This window comes from Centruroides vittatus, unplaced genomic scaffold (assembly GCF_030686945.1).
Source record: "Centruroides vittatus isolate TY-2023 unplaced genomic scaffold, ASM3068694v2 contig_364, whole genome shotgun sequence".
Classification (NCBI taxonomy): Eukaryota; Metazoa; Arthropoda; class Arachnida; order Scorpiones; family Buthidae; genus Centruroides; species Centruroides vittatus.
Genome location: NW_027122188.1, coordinates 1,080,077 through 1,102,503, shown reverse-complemented (window position 1 = coordinate 1,102,503; position 22,427 = coordinate 1,080,077). Strand labels below are relative to the sequence as shown.

At 29.7% G+C, this 22,427-nt stretch overlaps 1 protein-coding gene across 1 annotated transcript in view; it reads right to left on the bottom strand.

The window, feature by feature from the left end:
• Positions 1-22,427, bottom strand: part of LOC136975077 (protein FAM135A) — a 113,447-nt gene that overhangs the window by 65,508 nt on the left and 25,512 nt on the right. The window contains exons 3-8 of the mRNA XM_067270074.1: positions 22,249-22,370; positions 20,076-20,155; positions 16,431-16,570; positions 16,290-16,360; positions 12,468-12,641; positions 602-704 (exon numbers count right to left, since the gene is read on the bottom strand). Of these exons, the coding sequence (XP_067126175.1) occupies positions 602-704; positions 12,468-12,641; positions 16,290-16,360; positions 16,431-16,570; positions 20,076-20,155; positions 22,249-22,334 (654 nt within the window). The 5' untranslated portion in view covers positions 22,335-22,370. The remainder of the gene's footprint in view (positions 1-601; positions 705-12,467; positions 12,642-16,289; positions 16,361-16,430; positions 16,571-20,075; positions 20,156-22,248; positions 22,371-22,427) is intronic.

Below are 22,427 nucleotides of genomic sequence, written 5' to 3'. Positions count from 1 at the left end.
AAAAAAAATTTAAAAAGTTTAAAAAAATTTAAAAATCTCAAAAAATATATTAGCAATATTGATTTAAAAACACTGATAAACAAGCATGAGTTTGAAAAGAAATAGTTTTTTAATATATAACAATTAAATATAATTCTAATATAATTTGTATCATGTTTATAATTCTTTTAGATCTCAGTATTGCTACTATGTTCCTTAGTATATATTTTTCAAAAAAACAGTAGAATATTTTATATTTAAAATATAAATTAAAATTTTTCTATGTAACACTCTTCAGTTTTTCTTAATTGTCTTTTTATCAATGTATTAATAATAATATCAATAAATTATTTATTCTATGTGTATGGTTTGAAAATGAAACAATAAATGTTTAAACAAAAAATTTAATCTAAATAAATTTTAGCTTACTGAAGTTTGTTGAGCATTAGTTTTTGGTGTTTTAATTATGAATGAAATTATGAATAATGAATGAATGAAATCAAATGTGTCTCAACACATTTATGTAATCATTATATTAATTAATATTTTTTGTACTTTTTATTTTCAATTTTTTAAAAGTTTTATTTATTTTATAACTAATATTACATAATAGTTTTAATACCTGATTTCCAAATAATACAGTTTCTAAACTTGAACGATGTGGTTTTTTATTAGATAAACGAGGACTACCACCTCCCAGAGACTGTCTTGAAGACCGTTGTAAACTGTAAAATATATTCATTTTAATTTAAAAAATAGTCATAACTGTAGGATAAAATTATAATTTAAATTCAATTTCATATATTTGAAAACAACAGTATACTTGAAAATTCATAATGTCAGTTTCTATTAGTTATTTGAAAATTTAAAAAAAAAACTATTTTTTTCTGAAAAATGGCATATATACAGATAAACCAACTTAAAACCATCTATTTAACAAATATTCTAAGCTGAAAATGATCAATTTTGACCAAAAACATTTTTGTTTTTTGGTATTGATTGATTCTTTTATTTGTAAAAATGATGCCATATTTTGGATTTTTATGATAAACTTATATACAGAAAAGACATCCAAAAAATTTGAACAATTTTAAAAAATTAAAAAATTTATAAATTTTTTTCTTGCTAACAACTTGAATAATTAATCATGAAACTTTCAACATCTTAAAACATACAAATTTATAAAAGAATTAGAAATGTTAGAATGACATTGGCTGATCTACTTTCTATGCTGTCTTGGATATATGAATTTCCACAGCTACAAAGCAATCTTTTTTTAAAAATGTAACCATGAACAAATCCACAAGTGGCAGGTTTTTGGAGTGAGCTTTTCTGAAGCAGTCTTTGGTTATTCTGAATGGAAACTAATCTTATAATAATAATAAATGAGCAAATACACATAGTATTCACACTAAGAAATAGGAGAGAATATCATAAGTTAGTGACATTAAACCAATGAAATCATGTGTTAGGTCACATAATTTTCTTTGTATATTTAACTTTTTTTTTATGCTTAACTATTGCAATTTTCTCACTTCTCAACCAAAATTATATCATAATGACTACTATTTATTAATAAATAAATTTTTTGAAAGTTCCCAATTGTGATGTTTATTGTTTTCTGTAGCTAGAAATACTCTTGTAGTGTATGTGTTTGTTGCAAAGATTTATTATATATTGTGGCAAAAAAATTTGCTTTCCAAATTGGGGTAATCACTGTTCTTACTGTTTTAGGTGCAATAACTACTTAGTACTGTTCTTCACAGCATTACACATGACTCTTGCAATATTGACACAGAAAGTCCTGCATTGTGTACAACACCGTATTCAAGTATGTGGACAAACTTTGAACATGATTGTTGACAAGTACTGTGGAATGTTGTACAAACACTCCATACTCATACTAGTCTCAACCTGACTATCATACAACTGCATTAAATGTTATTAAAGTCATTTACAGTGTCTTTTGTCTGTAATTTGCAATTTGTCTTTTTTCCCCAATTGGAAAACAACTTTTTGGCCACACTATCTGTTAAGCCTTGTCCTCCATCTTTAAATGGAAGTATCAACTTTTCTAAGGAGGATTTAAGATAGTGTTTGTTGTTTGTTAATATTGTCCTTTTGAATTGTTCTGGGGCACAGCAAACTATGTAAGCATGCCCTCTTGGGACAAATTTGAACAAGCCTTTGCTAGTTGACTTATGAAGTATCATTGGTGTGCTAACAGCAGGTGCTGAGTAATTCATGTTTTTCACAAACTTGTTTCTGAGTGTGGTCAAAAGCATGAAGTTTTCTGTTCAGAAGCTGCATGCGTCATCAAATTTTTGTTTGCTCGTGGTGAAAAAGTAGCTGATATCCAAAAGCAGTTAATGGGTGTCTGATTGTGCTGACTGCACAGTTCATAAGTGAGTTAAAAAATTTGCAGGTGGAAGAAACTCTACCAAAGATGAACAACACTCTGATCATCCTGCCATTACAACTTCTCCTGAAAACGGTGATATAATTACAGGTCTGTATGCAAAACATATGCTGGACAAAGGTTTGCTGCCAGTGATTCGTGAATGGTGTCCCAATTTTGCCAGCACCAATTTTGTCTTGCAGTGGGACAATGCTCTGCTGCACAGAACTCAAGTTGTCCGAGATTTTCTGATGAAGAAGGTCATCAAAATCTTGCCACATCTTCCATACTCACCAGATCTAGCTCTGAGTGATTTCTAGCTGTTTTCAAACCTAAAGAATTCATTCTATGGATGCATTATTTGTCAAGATCTGCTCTTGGTATTGCAGTTTTCCAGTAGTTCTGAAGGACTCCAGAAAACAAGTTTGCACAGTACTTTAACAAATGGTTAAAGAGATGCCAAGTGTGTCTTGACAAAGATGGGAATTATGTTGAAAAGTGACATCAAAAGTTTTCTTCAAAACTGATTGGTTTAGAAGTTATGGATAAACAATACGTAATTCTGGTATGCACTTCGCATATAACCTCTACTTATTAACCATGGTATCCAAGAAGAGAGTGAAAGCAATGAAACCTAAGAGAAAGATTGTAGTATTGGCAATTGAGATGAAAAAAGAAACTTGTCTTGAATCATGAAAACAATGTGTGTGGGGCAGATCTGTCAGCCATGTTTAAGATGCCAAAGTTGAGTGTGTGCACCATTCTTAGGAACAAGGAAGCAATAAAAGCAGTAAATATGGCTAAGTATGTGAAAACATTGACCTCCACGAGATTGCATGTTATTGAAATAGAAAAACTCCTCCTAGTGTGGAGGAATGTGAAACAATTGGTTGATCTCTGAGAGAATTATTTGTGAGAAAACCAAGCAATGGCAAAGCAACCTTAAGAAATGGGACATCAGCACTCATCACTAAAGTACAGTAAATGCAATTTTCATTTTATTTTACAGTATTCATATATTTTGTTTATTGTTTTCATGTTTAAATTTATTATTTAGGGCATTTAATTGTGTTATTTTTACCTTAAATTGTGTGTATTTGCTGTTTAAGTTTATTAAAATGGGTATTGTTTAGGGTCTTGAAATGAATTAATTTGAAGTTTGACTAATTCAGAGTTTGAATGGCCTCCTGAAACAAATTAAATTCAAAGTATAAGGCAACACTGTATTTGTAAATTTAGATATACTTTTTTTAATATCTGATTTAGCAATAGCACAAATGTAATTTTCAATGATATAAAAATAATTAATGAAAAAAGTATTTGTCACAGTTCTTTAAAACTGAAATACGGATAACTTGAGAAACTAACATATAAATAAACTCTGTTGAGAAGAAATGACTTAAATAAAATAATATTTATGAAAGATCACAGTATTATAAAATAAATTTTTGCAGTAAGTACAAAAACAAGACTAACCTTCAGTTTTGTAAATATTTATATAATATAGTTTCAGTTATTTTTTAAAAGATGCCAATAATTCAGTCAATACTTCAACCTCCTTAGACAAAATGTAATATTCTTCGATGGTGGTATGTTAATTCTGACACCACTGGGAGAGTTGCTGAGTGACATCCAGGCACCACTGAGATTCTACTATGATCTTTCCTTCTGACACCAAGTAGGTTACACATACTACACAAAATTTTGAGAATATTTCTGGATGGCAATAATGTAATCTCTAGAGTTTCTCATTTCCCGGTCTTTTGCTTGTCCTGGGATTCCAGGAAAAAAGTGAACTGTTTCCCGGAATCCTGGGAAATCAATAATTATTTTTAAAATATAAAATAAATCTTAAAATTGAATGATACAATTATTTTTCATTTTTATGTAACTTAATACATCCTGCAACCTCCAAAATAATAATAATAATAATAGTGCTGTGTAAAATATGTATAAAAAATTACTTTTGAATTATGTAGAAATTTTCACAAATAGAAAAAATTTATTAAAGTTTGTTGGAAACTGTTTACAACAAAAAAAAAAATCCTTTGAACTGAGTTAAAAATTTAAAGAAAAAATGAACTTAGATCAAACTTCTAAATTAGAAGGTAATTTTCGTTATTTAAATAAAACATAATACAAAACATTATTGTAAATTTTTATAATAAGATTTTAAAAAGCAAAGATGGTCAATACTCCAATCACTGAATCTGGTTCTTATTTTAGTAATGAAAAGTTCTGCTACCAAGAATGCCCTTTCCAATTCAACTGATGTGGGTGGAATCAGCTTTAATGCATTTAAGAGAAGACAGGTGTTATGTGTTTTTTCACCTGTAGCCTCAAAGAATTCTAGTTCATTTTTGAGATGCGTTACAATACTTTTTTTGCCGTCTAGTATTCTTGATTTGTCTACCTCAGCTGATTTAATAGCGGCATCGAGCTTATAGCCCAATAATTTGACAATTTGTTTGGCTTTAATAATCAAGTTTATGAAGAAAAACTTTGTACTTGTATATTTTGCACTTGTTTGTATCCTGGTCCAATTTGCCCAACCTGGCATAATGCAGTTATTGAAGCTACTGGGCATGGTTAAAAATTTTAAGACGGCATAAGCACAATTATTCCAGATATTACAGGTTCCGACAAGTAAAGAATTTTCAGAGTCCTGCCACAAATAGACTACATATTGATTATTGATAATCTGTGACATGCCATAATGAGCAAAAATTTAAAAAACTAATAAGCAGGCTTAAAATTAATAAATATAAATGTATTCTGACAGTTTATGGGTTAATTATGCTTTATATTTGAAAAATTTCCTCAACACAAAATAAGAAAAAAGTGAATTTTTAAGAAATTTGTGGGATTTCCTGGATGAGAAGAATTTCCTGGGTTAAAAAAACAGCCAGGATCCCAGGTTTCTCAGTATCCCGTTTGAGAAATCGTAGAGGTCTCATATGTGAGACTAGGGGTAAGAGGATAGAGTAGGAAAGGACAAAATTCAATTGGAATTGATTCACTCAACACAATTTACTACACTTTAACATTTATTAGATGGCATGAAAGTTGGTACAACATGTTACACAGCGTATTCATGCTTTGCAGAAAGAAAGAGATTACAAATTTTTGGTACTTCACAAACCAAAACTAGAATCCATGTTAAAGATCTTCAGAATGTAATCCTTCACTTAGCAGTTCAAGAGAGAAGTAGCAAGTAGAGGGATGACAAGGAATCTAAGGGCACAGAAGACCACTAATCCAAAAAGGCACACAAACACACTAAACTGAACAGTTGAAAGAACAAGCGATGACTGATTTGAATCGGCCATTCTTCATCATATTTAAAGCATCAAATACCTTAGAAGTGACTAAAAGTCACAGGAAAGGTGTTACTACTGACTCTGAGAAAGTGTAAGTTGACACTCTCTCAGTCAGAAAGCTGATATATACTAGCTTCTGATGATGTCACCCTTAAATTGTTTTTCTTTTACTTGTTTGATTCTCACAAAAAGGAATTACTGTGATAAAAATAATATTAACACTATTTCAGTAATTGCTATTATAGAAGTAAGACAATCTATAGAGAGCCTATTGTTATTATTCGTGTATGTATCTGTGTTTATGAATTTTCTATGTGACATGTTTTTATTATGGTATTATAGCAGTCTTCTGTAGTATGATGTATATGCTGTTGTAAATCCCTAATGTTTCAAGACTTTTGTGTTTTTTCTTTTAACTTTCTGCCCTGTGGACACTAAGAGGGCCTCTTTTAGCAAGTCCATTATAGGTTTGGTCAGGCCCACAATGGGGCGACTGAGTGGTGAAAGACAGGAGCTGACATGTATGGTTGAACTACCCCCTGAAAAATTCCTGGGGATTTTTTAACCCATCTGGATTCAATCCCAGGTCCTCCAGAGCAGTAGATTCACCACTCGGCTATTTGGCTGTCAAAAACTTTATTGTATGTGGTATGATATCTTTGCAAGAAAGGACTTATGGCACAATACATACCTCATCCATTCTCCACAGACACTTCATTTATGGGAGAGTATTTACCAATTTTTTCGGTATATATTTTTATGTTTGAGTGTTTAGTCTAGCTATGTCTATGATATATATGATTTTATTTTGCTTGTCAATGAATGTAATGTCTGGTCTGCTGTAATGAATTGTTTTATCTGTAATTATGGCATGGTCATTGTGTATTTTGTTTTCTATGACCATATGAAGAGTGTATTTGTAGTATGGTTCCTGGGTATGTAGAAGTTTGTCTTTACATGCAAGCTTTTGATGTATTATATCTGCTACTTGATTTTGTTGATGTAAGTAGTTTATTAATACATAATAATAGTGTTTGCATTTATGTTTTAAAACTATGATGTTTTATACCAATAACAAAATCTAAAAGAACATTTTTGTATTACAATGTTTTTACTTAGAACCACATTCTAATTAATATAAAATAGTAAATATACAAAAATCCCTAATGTTTAAAAAAATAAAAGGTTTATGTTTAGATTTTAAGCAATATTAGTTAGAATTATCTATGATGATAAGTTCTGATGCACAAACAGTAATTGTACAGTAATGCACATGATGAAATATATACTCAAAACTTTTCAATAATGTATATACTTCATCTATCTTAAGAATGATACTATTTTAATCTCAATATCTTAAAGCTACATATAAAATCGTTTTCAAATTTAGCCAATTACCTCTAGTGATTCATTTCCAAAATTTATATAACATATTTTAAATTTTGTATATATTTTTGTATATTTTTCTGTAATTTACTTTGTTAATCTCGCCCCTTTTGGAATGAGGTTAACAACACCAATAAAGAATAAAGGAGAGTTCGAGTGAGGACCTGAAAGTGAACGGACGTGTTTTTATGGTCTCCAATTTTCTTTTGTCTTGCTAACCCTACACTCGACCCCACGACTACGACTGCAAAATAATACGACAATTTATAAGAGTCGACAGGATTACCTTATCCAGCAATGAGTAAATCTAGAGACAAATCCATTCCAGAAACAGGTAGTTCTACCTCTCCTCCTAAACTAAATCTTATTCCGTTTAACCCACGCGGAAAGCTAAGTCTAACTTCGTGGATGAGACTGTTTGAGAAGCAAGCGGCAAGACAAAGGATTGACGAACAAGAGCTCCACTTTTACATACCAGAGTATTTACAGCATGAAACTTTCGACTATTTTTGTGAAAATTTAGTGGAGGAAACGGATTGGAACAAAATTAAACAAAAATTACTCGAGTACTTTCCACAGGAAGAAGAAGATTACTTCACCGATTTTGTAAATCGACAACACCAGCGAGATGAAGACGTCTTAACTTACTATAGGGACAAAACCTCCTTGGCGGAAAAAGCTAAGTTAAACATGCAACAGACCATTACAGGCCTCAATGCCGGCATAAATGCAGGAAATTAGAAAATATATGATAGCCGCACCGCCAGCCACCGCTGTCGAATGGCTTCAGAAGGCTACTAAATTAATAAAAATTCAAGAAGAAGCAGATCATCCGCCGAAGACCCAGAAAGAAAATCATCCGGCAACTAAACCGAATCGAGAAAATTACACAGGATCCCAACACTTTGCCAAAAACCAGATACTGTCATGGCTGCACACAAAGAAAACGACGCCATCTTGGATTCCACCACGGGGTCAACCCCAGTACAGAAATTTGGTACATCACATGAGCAGACCGCCATCCCCTTGCCGTTTTTGCTATCAGCAGGGATTACCAGCACAGCACTGGAGAAGAGACTGTCCCCAAAGATATTCAGCTCCTATTCACAGAGACGTCCACAAGGTATCTGAAGCAAATGAGGCAGAACCAACTTCACCATCTTGACTACTACTAACTGTTTCAATGGAGAACAAGACGATGCCTGCGCTCATCGATACAGGAAGTTCCATCAGCCTTATATCCCAAAAACTATTAGATACTTTATCCAAATACTTTCAATACCAATCGGATGTGAAGATTATCACTACAGCTGCAGGATCTACCACAAGCATGGCTAATGTATCAATCCCTCTTAAGATTGGAAACCTGACAAAAAACATTACTTTACATGTAGTATCTAGGTATTTCCCTTATTTAATTTTATCTTATCCAGACATTAGAAAATTTAGTCTTGTCATAGATTCTAGTCTTAATCAGATCTCCCAAAATCAGACTATCCTAGCATTAGATCCTAATACTTTTGAAGTACGTTCAAATCACTCTAGTTCCACAAATAGTTACTATAGTAGAGACATTAATCATTTTTGTAATAGAATAAGTAAAAATAGTAATAGCTTATATAAGATAGATCAGAAGGAGACCCCTCAGGCTCCTAACCTTGTCTTCCCACCTCCTTTGGCTCAAAATGCAGCAGGAACTTGTAGGGGTAGGAATAGTTCTACTTCCTTAAAGGAATCTCTGTTAAATATTTTTAACATTAGGGATGTTGTTAACCCTAATCTGAAGGATGATCAGAAGCAGAAGCTAAAGAGCATTGTTTTAGGATTTCAGGAAGTTTTTTCTGCTGAGAAGTTTTCAGTGCCAGCCCTAAAAATAGCTTCCCCTAGAATATTACTTAAAGACGAAAGACCCATAACTTTAAAACCTTACAGAGCATCTTACCGTGATAGGGAAGAGATTGATAGACAGGTGGAACTATTGCTAAAGTCGGGATTGATTGAACCATCGTCGTCCCCTTACGCTGCCCCAGTCACATTAGCCAAGAAAAGAGATGAGGGAAAAACTAGATTATGTATGGACTATAGGAAATTAAACGAGAGGATTAAAGTTAACAATGAACCTATTCCCAGAATAGATGAGCTACTGGATAGACTTATAGGTGCGAAAATATTTTCTACGGTAGATATTCTGTCAGCCTATTGGCAGGTTCCTCTCCATTCTGAAGACAAAGAACTAACTGCCTTTGTAACGAATTCTGGTCATTTCCAGTGGAATCGTTTACCATTTGGCCTAAAGACTTCACCCCAGATTTTTCAGCTAGTTCTAAAAAATATCCTAAATAAATATAGATTTCCTTTTCTCATCAATTATTTTGATGACTTGTTAATTTTTAGTCAGAACGTGGACGAACACCTAAAACATTTAACACAAGTATTTGAATTATGTTCAAGGGAGGGTCTCTACTTAAATCTTAAAAAATGTCAGTTTGTTAGATCTGAAATTAATTATCTTGGGTTCAACATCAAACCAGAAAGTTACTCCCCCTCATTACCAAATATAGAAACAATACAAAAGTTAAAATGTCCAACTAATATCAAACAATTACAGGGCTTTTTAGGGTCCATAAACCATTACCATCGATTTATTCCAAATTATGCAAATTTAAGAGCTCCTCTAAATAAGCTCCTAAAGAAAAATCAAAACTGGGTTTGGACGACTAAATGTCAAGAATCTTTTGAGAAATTAAAAAGAGCACTTATCTCCAGACCCATCTTAAACATGTATAACCCTTTGCTTCCTACACATCTTTATACAGATGCTAGCGGAGATGGTATAGGGAGTATCTTGAAACAGGAACACCCTGTTAAAGGATTACTTCCTATTGCCTATTTCTCCAGGTCCTTACGTGAATATGAAAAAAGCTACACCATTAGTGAGAGAGAATGCCTTGCAATTGTAGCATCTATTGAAAAGTTTCACTTTTATCTTCATGATATCTATTTCACCATACACACTGATCATCAGGCTTTACAGTGGCTGAAAGGTATAAAAAACCCATCTGGAAGGTTATTTAGATGGTCTTTGAAACTAAGCATGTATCAGTATGATATTAAACATCAGAAGGGAAGCCAGAATGTAGAAGCTGATTATTTATCCAGAGCCCCCGTGAGCCATTTTGTTACCACTGAGGAAGTCCTTTCCAACCAGGATACCTCATTACTCACCTCACCCAAATTTTTCCGAGATCGTGAAGATGTAATCTGTATCAGAAAGAAGGGATTTACAAAGAAAGTCATACCTCCATCGCTTCAATACAAGGTGCTATCCAGGGCACATGCACACTATGGTCACCCAGGTATAACACAGATGCTGAAACTAATTAGTCCACGTTACTATTGGCCGAATGTCATCAACGATGTTGTAGAGTTTGTTAAACATTGTGATGCTTGTCAGAAAGCAAAGACATACAACCATAAAAGGTTTGGCTTGTTAGGTGATTTACCTTCATCAAAAGCTCCATTTGACATGTTATCTATGGACACTGTCTCTGGAATGCAAAGATACGGATCTACTAAAGGCTACCTTCATGTTGCCATCGATCACTTTTCTAGGTTTGCTTGGTGTTTTCCATCCAAATCTACTTCTATAAACGCCTACATAGATTGTCTAGGCAAAATATTACAGACAGGCAGCCCGAAACGTCTACTAACAGATAGAGCACCTTCATTTACCTCCTCTAGATTCAGAAGATATTTAGAAAAGAATGGAATCAAACAACATCTAACAAGTACTCAGCGACCTCAGCACAACGGGATAGTTGAGAGACTAAACGCCACACTTGTCTCTAGACTAAGAATAAAATATTCAGAGAATCCAAAACGATCCTGGACTCAAATGTTACGTGACGTTGTGAAAGAATACAATCAAACGCCTCATACTATAACAGGATTCCCTCCAATGTTTTTAATGTACGGAGAAATCCCCGATTCACCTGACAACTTGAATTATCCCCCTCTCAGTGAAGCACGTAAGATTGCCACTGAAAGAACCGAAATAGCTCATGAAAGAAACAGAGATAAATATAATAGTCAACACCAAACTCCAAACTTCAAAGTAGGAGACCAAATACTACTACAAACCTTTTTCCATCCCGACCAAGGAAAAGCTTGCTCCAAAGTATCATGGACCTTTCACCATATTAAAGATAGTATCTCCTTGTAACGTAGAAATAGACAGACCTGTCCAATCATTAAATAAATTAACTGATATTGTAAATGTAGATAAAATTATACCGTATTATAATCCAACCAACTTTAGAGTTCAAGCCGATAAATTGTATAACACCCAGCCCAACCTCCCTGAGGCTCCATGATGTCGCCTTTTCAGGAGGGGGGCATTTAACATATTTTAAATTTTGTATATATTTTTGTATATTTTTCTGTAATTTACTTTGTTAATCTCGCCCCTTTTGGAATGAGGTTAACAACACCAATAAAGAATAAAGGAGAGTTCGAGTGAGGACCTGAAAGTGAACGGACGTGTTTTTATGGTCTCCAATTTTCTTTTGTCTTGCTAACCCTACACTCGACCCCACGACTACGACTGCAAAATAATACGACATATACATACTTGATATCAGTTCTCAAATCTTATTTATAAAGCTAAATACAATGCCTAATTTTATTACATTTAGTTTTAGCTTAAAATTTAATAAATGCTACTTATTATCATACTTATTTTTCTATGTAATTTTTTCATAAGTTAATCAAATCAAATTTTAATCAAAACTTGATTCATAGAGATATTAAACAACATTTAAATTAGGTATTGTTTAAACAAGACTAATATAATTGCTTTAGAAAGATAATGGCATAATTAAATTTCCAGCTCCTTTTCAAATTAATCTTTGGAATCATAACAATGTATACACAAGCAATATTTCTGTTTTGCTTTATTCTATTTTTTTAGACTTTGACCTCCTTCCAATGTATAAATATTGTGATAGCAGAAATCACTAGTAATTTGCATTTTAATTTATTATTATTTTTATTACTATTAAATTCAATAAAATTACAGAAATGTGAAGCATTTTATTATATGAGAACAGTCATCTCTTGCCTTTTGGCATTACTTATATATGTAAAATAAATAAAATATAATTGTTATTAAAACATATAAACAGAACCTATTGTATATCAAATATTTCTATATTTATAAAATTATCAATCTACAAATCAGTTACTTTACAATAGAAAAATTTGTTTAAGGTTATTAAAAATGTACATTATTATTGTTATTATACACTTCTATAAGAGAGTACTTATATATACTGTATATATATTCTTTCCTCTTATAATTTATAAATTTTTTAATTTTCACTAACCTGAGATAAGGCTGGCATAAAGCCAAAACAGTAGAGTGTATAGTGATTGTAACAGCACAGAGATGAAAATAATCAAAGAATACAGGTATATGATGATGAAGACCTCTTGATGGATCAAAGTGCAAATGCAAAATACGTGTACTGACACACTGGATGGAGTTATGCTGATCAGGACTAAAGTCAATTTAAAAAATATAATTCAAAATTAAAAGTACATTATATTATCTAGTAAAAATTTAAATAATAATAGTTCAGTAATTACATAAAATTTATTATAAGATACCAGAATGAAATTAGAACAGCATTCTATAACTTTGAATTTGAAATTATTTAGAAGATTGTATGTACTGTAAGCATATAGCAGTGTAATGATTTTGTTTGTATTTTATAACTTTAAAAACAGAAAAGTAAAATAAAAAATAAACACCAACAAAGTTAAGTAATTATATCCTAACCCAATAAAAACAAAATTAAAAAAATCAATCAATCTAGTAATGATCAAATTAAAATTGTCATTATTATTTTCCTATATACTCTAAAAAGTGTTCTGAAATCCCTTGAAAGCATTTCATATTAGTCCTTAGAGAAACTTCTTTTTTATTTAATTAATCCACTAACTACAGCAGTAATTTCCAATCGAGGGTATGTGCTTGGTAATTTAGGAGTACACGAAGAAAAATTATTAATGGTGATCAAATCCATCCAATGAACAAAGCAATAATACAAATACATCTCACTAACCTTGTATAGCTTTGAAGGTATCACTTAAAACGTATCACTAACATTTTCGATCCATTTCTAGGGCCTTCTTCAGGTGTTCTACAAATTTTTTTGGTTTAATTCCAATTTTTAAACATTCCAGTCTTCACTGCTTCTATCTTCAAATTTATTTTTCAAAATTTCAAAATTTAAAAGTCCGTAAAATGTGCGCCTGCGCCAGCTGTTATAGCGTTGCATCATAGATAGCCCACCATGATCTCAATAGTTGTTTTTCTTTATTTCTTTTCTTTAAAATTGATTGACAGCCTTTGCAGTCCACTTTAAAACTGCAAAATCTAGAGGCATTAAAAATTTTTAAAGCAGACTGCAAAGGCCTGTCAATCAATTTTAAAGAAAAGAAATAAAGAAAAACAACTATCGAGAGCATGGCAGGCTATCTATGATGCAACGCTATAACAGCTGACACAGGCACACATCTTCCAGAGTTTTAAATTATGAAATATAAATTTGAAGACAAAAGCATTGGAGACTGGAACATTTAAAAATTGAACCAGAAAAATTTGTAGAACATATGAAGAAGACCCTAGAAATGGATTGAAAATGTTAGTGATACGTTCTAAGTATTACCTGCAAAGCTATACAAGGTTAGTGAGATATATTTTTATTAATGGTAAATGTACTATAAGAATATTTGAATTTTGTGTTGAGGCCTTTGGCAATGTCACATAACTTAAATTCAATAAATTGATCTTCTGAGTTTTAAATACATATATACAATTTATTATTAGTTTCTTTTTTATTAACCAATTTCAAAGAGCAAAGGCATGGTAAGTAGAAAAGTAGATAAACCAAACACTAAAAATTTGTACCTATACAGATAACCTTTTAAATCTTTGTCAATTCAGTAGCCCTGTGCACCATCCTTGCCATTTCACTGTTATTTATTTACAGTTGCAACAAGTTTACAATACAACTGTATAAAGTACAAACATTTTTCTAATGTAAAGGGTACAATTTAGAAAAGCAAGCTACCAAGGAGTATGCAAGTCAAAAAAAAGTTGGAAACTGCTGATCTAGAAAATGATACAATTTTTTTTTTTACATATATCTCCTATTTCTTGTATCAGGATACCACACCTTTGGAATTTACTCCAATATTTATTGGAGTCATTTCCAGAAATGTGATATTAATACTCTTAGTGGGATCCAGAATACTCTGAGAAGTATTTCAGGATCCTACTGAGAGTATTAATATAGCATCCCTAGTGGTTCAATTTAATTAATTAGCTAAGCCAGTGTTGTCCAAATTTGGTTTGGGCACACATTAATCTGGTCCATAAACACATCTGATACATCACTTATAAATGATAGAAATAAGCTAATTTTTGTATATATGATATTACAGAATATTTATGGCCTGCCTACTTATTACTTAAGTACAATTCTGCTCACCAATCAAAAACCCTCTTGGGCATCACTGCCCAGAGTAATAGATTGGTTGAATAATTTCCTAACCTTTCTACAAATGGTTTTCTTAAAAATTCAGAAAATTTTATTCCTTGATAATAAATCATTAATATAGTGAAATAGAACTTCTAGGGATTTCAAACAACAGTATAATACTAACACACTTTTGGACTGGGAAATGGCCTGTTTGTATTCTGACCAATTAATAACAGATCAGTTTTTCTGAGAGGAAAAAATATTTCATTTCTCAGATATTAGTTTGGTAATATAATAAAATGAAATAAATAATAATGGAAAACTGAAAAGATTAATTTAAAATACCTCTAGATAAGAACTCTAACTTTTGTCAACTCAGTCTAAAAGCAGAATTAACAAATGACTTCATTCCTTAAACAGAATTCAAGTAAGTAATAAAATGAAACTGCTCCAAATGTTACTTTACTTTACAAATATGATTCCAGAACATCTTTGATAAAGTAGTAAATAGCTCATACATACAGGACTTATTCTATAATTTGTGCCAATTTTTGAAAAAAGAAATTCATAGAACATAATTCAACCCTTCCTGAAGATATTGATGAAATAAATAATAATAGTAATAATAATAACAGAAAAATGAACAAATACAATGTCTTGAATTAAATAATGAATTCATAATACAATTTTAAATATCTGAATTTATGTGAAAATGGGCATACATGAACACTTTTGTATCATGTTAAGTTCAAGAAATATAATACAGTAATATTGCAATGGCATGTAAAGATTTTGCTCAATAATTTTGAATGCATAATCATGAACATTATTTGGTATAAAAATTTCTACTGAATTGTACTAATTTTTACATTACTTGATAAAACATTTGATTTCTTTGATTTTCTAAAAACAAAAAATACACACACATACGCACAGGCTATATATACAACTTATCATCAAAGTTAATATATTCTTTGCAGTACTCCTTATCCTTACTCTCTTATACAGTAAAACCTGTGCAAACAGAAATTGCACAGTACTGAACTACTTTTTCCGTTTTGGCAGGTTTCTGTTTTGAATAGGTTTAAGTATTTTCTTTTTTTTTTTAACTTTAAAGTATACCAGATAAATGTCACACAGTTATATTTATTTGTTATAGTAAAATCACTTTAACATACATGATAAAGTTTTATTACTAGGTTTAATTCAGCGATTCCAACTATGTATGGTATATTCAATTACAAAAATTGAAAACTATTCCATTCCAAATAGTTATTTCCAATAACTTGTGCTAGGCATCAAATACTTCCCAGATGCAATAATTTATAAGCTCACACTGCAGTAAACAAATCAAATCACATAAACCATGTACAGATGCTATTAAAATATAGTTTTACAAATCTCAAATGCAGTGTCGCTTCTTGTGTTTGTTCTGTGAGGTGTTCATTATCCGAACATAAAATTCTTTCACGAAAGTATTCACTGTCCGATTTGTACACAGTCTGAACTGTTTGTTAACTGATCATCCACTGTATATGCCACAAATATATAAAAAACAAAATGGGTTATGGTATATAATAATATGTGTGTTAAAAGCTGAAGTAAAGAGAATTTAAAATATATTTTTTATGATAATTTCATAATTAAAAAAAAACTTACCCAAAATTTTGATCAGTAAACCATAATTCAACCATAAGCTGGAAATCAGCTTTATGTAAAATTTCTCGAACCTATTTTATAAAATTATTAGTTAAATTTTATAATTTAATTGCAACTAATATGAATTTAATTAATATTTACCCGATGACTATCAATTAAAAAATGAGCTTTAAAAGCTATGATGTCTTCCAATTGTATTTCTTCATTTTTATAAAGTATTTGAAAAGTTTTACTCACTGCAGCTCCATTTACAATACAGGCAGGAAATGTAAGTGAACAAGCTAAAAAATAGATAAAAATACAATAAATAAAAACAGATCTAAAAGATAATATTTATTGTATATCTTTTCTCTTAAAATAATTCTGTTTTTTTTTTCTCTCTGAGTAAATAATTTCATATACAGTTTTTTATTTAATTAATTAAAGTAGTAGATATAAATATAGTCCATATTCTTTTGGATTATAATTACATCATCAATAGTAAATAATTTCTAATTTAATATCTAAAAACTATGAAAAATAAAAAAAATGTACAGATATTTAATAATTTAATCGTATGTTAGATTTTTAAAAATTACAGTAATATATTAGAAATATATTTATTTTATGTAATAAAATAAAATAAAAATTAAAACTCGACTCTATAGAAAAATAAATTAAAGCGTTTTAATGGAGTCAAAAACTTTAAAATACAGTTTAACCTGATTATAACGTCATCAGATGTAACAACAACCCTAATATAACGTAAAATTTTTGTCAGCCCCACATTTTACTATACTAGATAATGTTAAAAAAATCCAACAAACTGTTTTAATGTCATATTTAAAGCACTCCCAAATTTACAAAATTAGATTGTAAATTTTGTTTAACAAACGAAATACTGTGTGTTCAGTCATAGGGTCAGAGTCTACTTCCTAAAACGACTGTGGGTGGTACTCTCACCACCTGACTTCGGTGGGGTAAGATTTGCCACACTTTTAAATGACGTGACAATCAGTTATTATGGTATTACGTACTCATTTTTAAATTACTTTATGCTAAATTGTTAAATATTCTATTATTTTTAATATACCATATTATATCAAATACTTTATAAAGAAATAATTGAACCATTTTTAATTGGCATACATTAATTTAACCTTTTGTTGCCTTTTGATTCAACATTATTCTCAAAACTGGAAGTTCCGCCATTATTGAAACTTAGAACAAATAGAAATTTCTTATAAAAGATAATTTTTGAAATTTTTAATTACATCGACGTAAACTTAGACATAATAATATAAATAAAGTTGATTTAAACATGTAGTTTGCATTTTTATACATACGATAATAAATTATCATCATCATAATAGATACTGTATTACCATTAAGAAATAATTTTACAGTAATAAATACGATATTAAATTAGAATGGATTTTATAATAGATTCTTGAACACACTTGGTACTTTTTATGGAACTGAAATTATGACCCTGCAGATAATGACACTCAGTTATAACATCAAAAAATTGCCGGTCCCATGAATGACATTATAATCGAGTTAAACTGTACATTTAAATCAAAAATAATTCATATTCAGAAATATTTCAATACCTAATATTGTTACTATGGATATTGAACCATAGTAAATTTTTATTCATCTGTAAAAGTTAAATCCAGAGAAATTATTAATGGAATTATATGATTATTTTTTATAATCCTAGACATTTTAGTATAAGCAGACATTTTATTCTTAATATTGAACAAAGAAATCAGTTTTATCTATGCCTTGAATTCACTATTTCACTTTCAACAGTCAGAAAATTATTCAACAACAACTAATAAGAATAATCATACCGATTACTCTCTCATGTAGTTATTATAATGTGTATTGAATTATTTATGTAAAGAATACTGTTTTTGATCTTGTTAGTAGGTTATTTATATTATTTGATTTATTTTTACAATTAAAACAATTGTATATAAAGTCATTTTTTAATAGTCCTGAATGTAAATATTTGAAAAATTCACTAGTTCAATATGTTTGGATCAAGAACTGCTGATTTAAACTATAAATCACTTATTATTTTAAACATTATTAAACTTCTTTATATAATGATTTGTTAATATCAGATACCAAAATTCTTCAGTTTTAATTCTTATTGCACTACTAGAAGCTCCCTGATCACCTTTGAAGATCTAGTTTCAGCATTTTACATTGCTTCACAATGCTCACCACATCTATGATGTAATTTACAATAATTTTTTACATAAACTTATATTAATTAAATAACAGTAAATAAAATTTAATAACCAATAGTAAGAAACAAAGGCTTTAATCTAAAATGCAAATTAATAATAATAATAATAATAATAATAATAATAAACATCTTTAAAAAGCAAACAATGGTGCTTAACCATTTGTATATCTGATGATGACAGATTGGATGCTGCGACATTTTATGATGCAAGAGTTGAACTTTGACACCTCAAAACATAAAATATTTTACTTTTTCCAAGATTTCAAATTCTTTCTGGGAACTTTCTCAACATTTTTTGCTGTATAATTTTGTTTTTCTATAAAAAAGTCTACATCTACTCAATTCTTTTATGTCAGTGAGTGAAATGTCAATGTATTAGATGACTGGAATAAATCTCAATAAAAATCATAAAGTGGAATCTTTCATAAAATATCCCAAAAAGAAAGTAGAAAAGTAAAGTCTGAAATAACAACTTATAAAACTTTAAAGTGTGTTTATATATAACAATGCTCATATTTAGAAAATTTGTTAACTACAGTCAAACCTGGTTTATACACTTCTCAGTTGTACATTTTTCACAATTATATATTAAATATTTTCTGTAAAACATATAACTGAAGTGTTTTATAATGGAGAAATTACTTTTCCATTTCAGTTATGTTTTTCATTTATACATATTCATATTTATATGTCATACTGTATTTTTCAGTACCCTAAAGTACTTTTTTCTCATTTATGTATTATTCACTTTGAAGTGGAAAAATGTAGAGCAATTATTAAAAAAAAAAAATAAAAAAGAAAATTATATATTCATTTCAGATTAGTCAAAACTGACAGCAAATGCAACAACCAAAATGAATAATACATAACCCAAATAAATTTCCTGTTTAGCAAATTTCTCTGTTAGTCCAACATTGAAAATTTTTCCTTTCTATGTTTTGGGGTACAGCAATTTCATTAAGCAAATAAAAATTGCTTTCTGGTTTCTCATTCATTTTCACTATTTGCAATCAGTGTTAGCTAACCTTTAGGATAATTCTTCAGTCTTTCAAGAAACTGGAGTTTTGGCAAAAGGAGGCAACTGACATCACAATCACACACTGTACCACTATCTGACAAGTTCATTAAAACAAAAATCAAACAAAACTTGATCAATGTTTTAAAAGTCAATGACTTGATTTCACATTGTTTTACTTTTTACATGTTGTTCAAATGTATTATACATATAGATTCAGTTGTACAGTGTTAATTTGTAACACACCATATTTTTGTGACAACTATATCCACTCTAATATCAACTCAAAAGTAAATTCTTAGTTCACTTGTGCATTTTTCTCACTTATATGATATTTTTCTCAGTTTCCATGAAAAATAAATGGGATTTGACTGTATTTTGAAACAGCATATATTATTAATGCCAAAATTATTATCCATAAGATTAAATGATATAATGCTTAAAAATTAAAATTAAATAATAAATATGAAAACTATATAATAAATTAAGGTATATCAAATCATTTTATAACATTTATTGATTTTTAACATACATGAATTTCGAGGCAAAGTAACTTCAATTTTAGCTGGTAATTTAGGAGATGATCTCAAAGATGTACGGATCTGATAATATCTGAAAATAAATTTAAAATTCAATGAAAGTAAATAATAATTTTGTTATATTTGTAAAAAATCAATATCTATATAAGACTAAACAAACACAGTTTATAGTTTTAGAAAGACAATATAATCTCCAAATAGCAGACTGAATCAGGACCGAGAAGTTTGTCCACTATTCAGAGATATATGGTCAGCAGCCATATTGTATTTTAACCTGATCATTATAAAGTGAAGAATATGATGGATTACAAAAACATCAAATTTGCATTAGGAATATAAATATACTGAAATGTATTCATATATATACATAGTGTATATATATTTTAATTATATATGTTATATTATTTATTTTTTTCAACTGTAAAAATCTTGTTTTAATTGAATCTCATTTGAATGTTGAGTTATGAAGGTAATTTGCAAGCCACTTCAAGTGGTAGGAAATATATAGGAAATTGTTACATTTATAACAACATTTATGATCTAAGCGACTAATAAAAATCGACACAGAGTTTTGTTTGCTCTGTAGTTATCAAGTAGGTGTAACTTTTCAAACATTTTTTGCTTTTTTCAGTAACTAATTTATTAAAAATTACACCACAGAGCTGTTTATTACTTTAGACACCACAGAGCTGTTAAAACAGTTACGACAACAGCGTTTGTTTGATGAAAGTTGAAAGGTCATGTTACGAAGGAGATTTGCTGACCACTCTAAAACGTGCAAAGATATTTTCTCGCATTTATGATCTTAAGTTTATTTTTCATTACTACTATACTATGATTCCTGTCAAATGAAACTCAGGAAGGTTTATAGTTTTTTGGTATCATAAGCTTAATTTCAACAATAAGACTGAAGTTTAATAACATTGATATGTATAATGATAAATGGTGAATGACAACTTAACCAGATTAAATTTCTCAACAAATAAAAAATATTGTTCAACTTCTTATAACCTTCCCTCCTCCCCTATTCCTATTTTAAACCAGTCTTTATTTGATGCCTATGGTCAAAATTCATTATCTGAAAGAGTATTTGAACCGATTCTTTGTTTTTGTTTTAAATATTTCATACATAAATAATTTCTTCAGAATACTGAAAGCAGGACTTTACATTTTTGTAAGGTTGGTTATGGATGATGGCATCTGCTATTTAGAGATAAATATTATAGATGTCTATTTGAAGAGTCTGGGAATTGTATGATACAAATGTCCATTAAGCAGTGGTGTCCACTATTTGGGAGTGTCCGTTAACGGAGGTTTCTTTGAATATATATAATCTTAATTTTCAACATCAACATATCACTTCAATTCTGAAGGCAGATGCTGTGGCCACACTGTGGGAAACTGAAGCATATTATGGATGATGTAGTGTGCTGAATTACAACTGATGTCCAGAAGAACAGCTGTAGTATTAACTGTCGTCCAACAAAGCAAATTTATCCATAAAAATGTGTTCAATTTTTGCAATCAACTCTGATGCCACTACTTAATAAAATGTACCTGATCTGGTTGAAAAGTGTCTGTCACCAAATTACTTTTCAAAAAACTTCATATTTCACTCATACACTTAGAGTGACACATACATCACCTTGCTTTACTTTCATTTATTGAAGAATTTCAATAGATTTCACCTCTTCACTGCTCAAAAAAATGACAAAACACTGCTCTTCTTTCATGCTTATCCTAATGAGGCAGCAATCTTTATACTGCTACTATGATGTCATATAGCTCATCATAGCATCATAGTATCATGCTACCACCTGCAAGATATTCCTTAAGTTATGAATACTGATGCAACCAACGTACAGCACAATTGACATGATATTTAGAATTTCTATCAAACTTTTATTTGAACTCATCTTCACAGAATAAAAAAAAAACAAAAATAAAAGAAACATTTTGTAATATTAATTATTTTCTTTATCTTCATAAAAACATCTTCAGTATTCCAATTGCAAAACTATCATATAATATAATTTTTGCAATTAAGAGCAAAAGAGCAGTGTAATATTCATTAGAAAATAATAATAATAATAATAATTTTTTGAGAAAATATATTTCATTTACTTGTTTTTAAAAATAAAATCATATTTAAAATTTAAAACTCACCCTCGTTGAAAAAGATCTACATTAATAAATTTTTGAAGCTCAATACAAAATTCAACTGTACATTGAAGATCTCCCATTTTTTTCATTATATGATTTCATTAATATATTTACATATTAAAAATCTGAAAATAAAAAAAATATTTTTATTATTTTGAATTTTTTAATCATGTTTTACAATT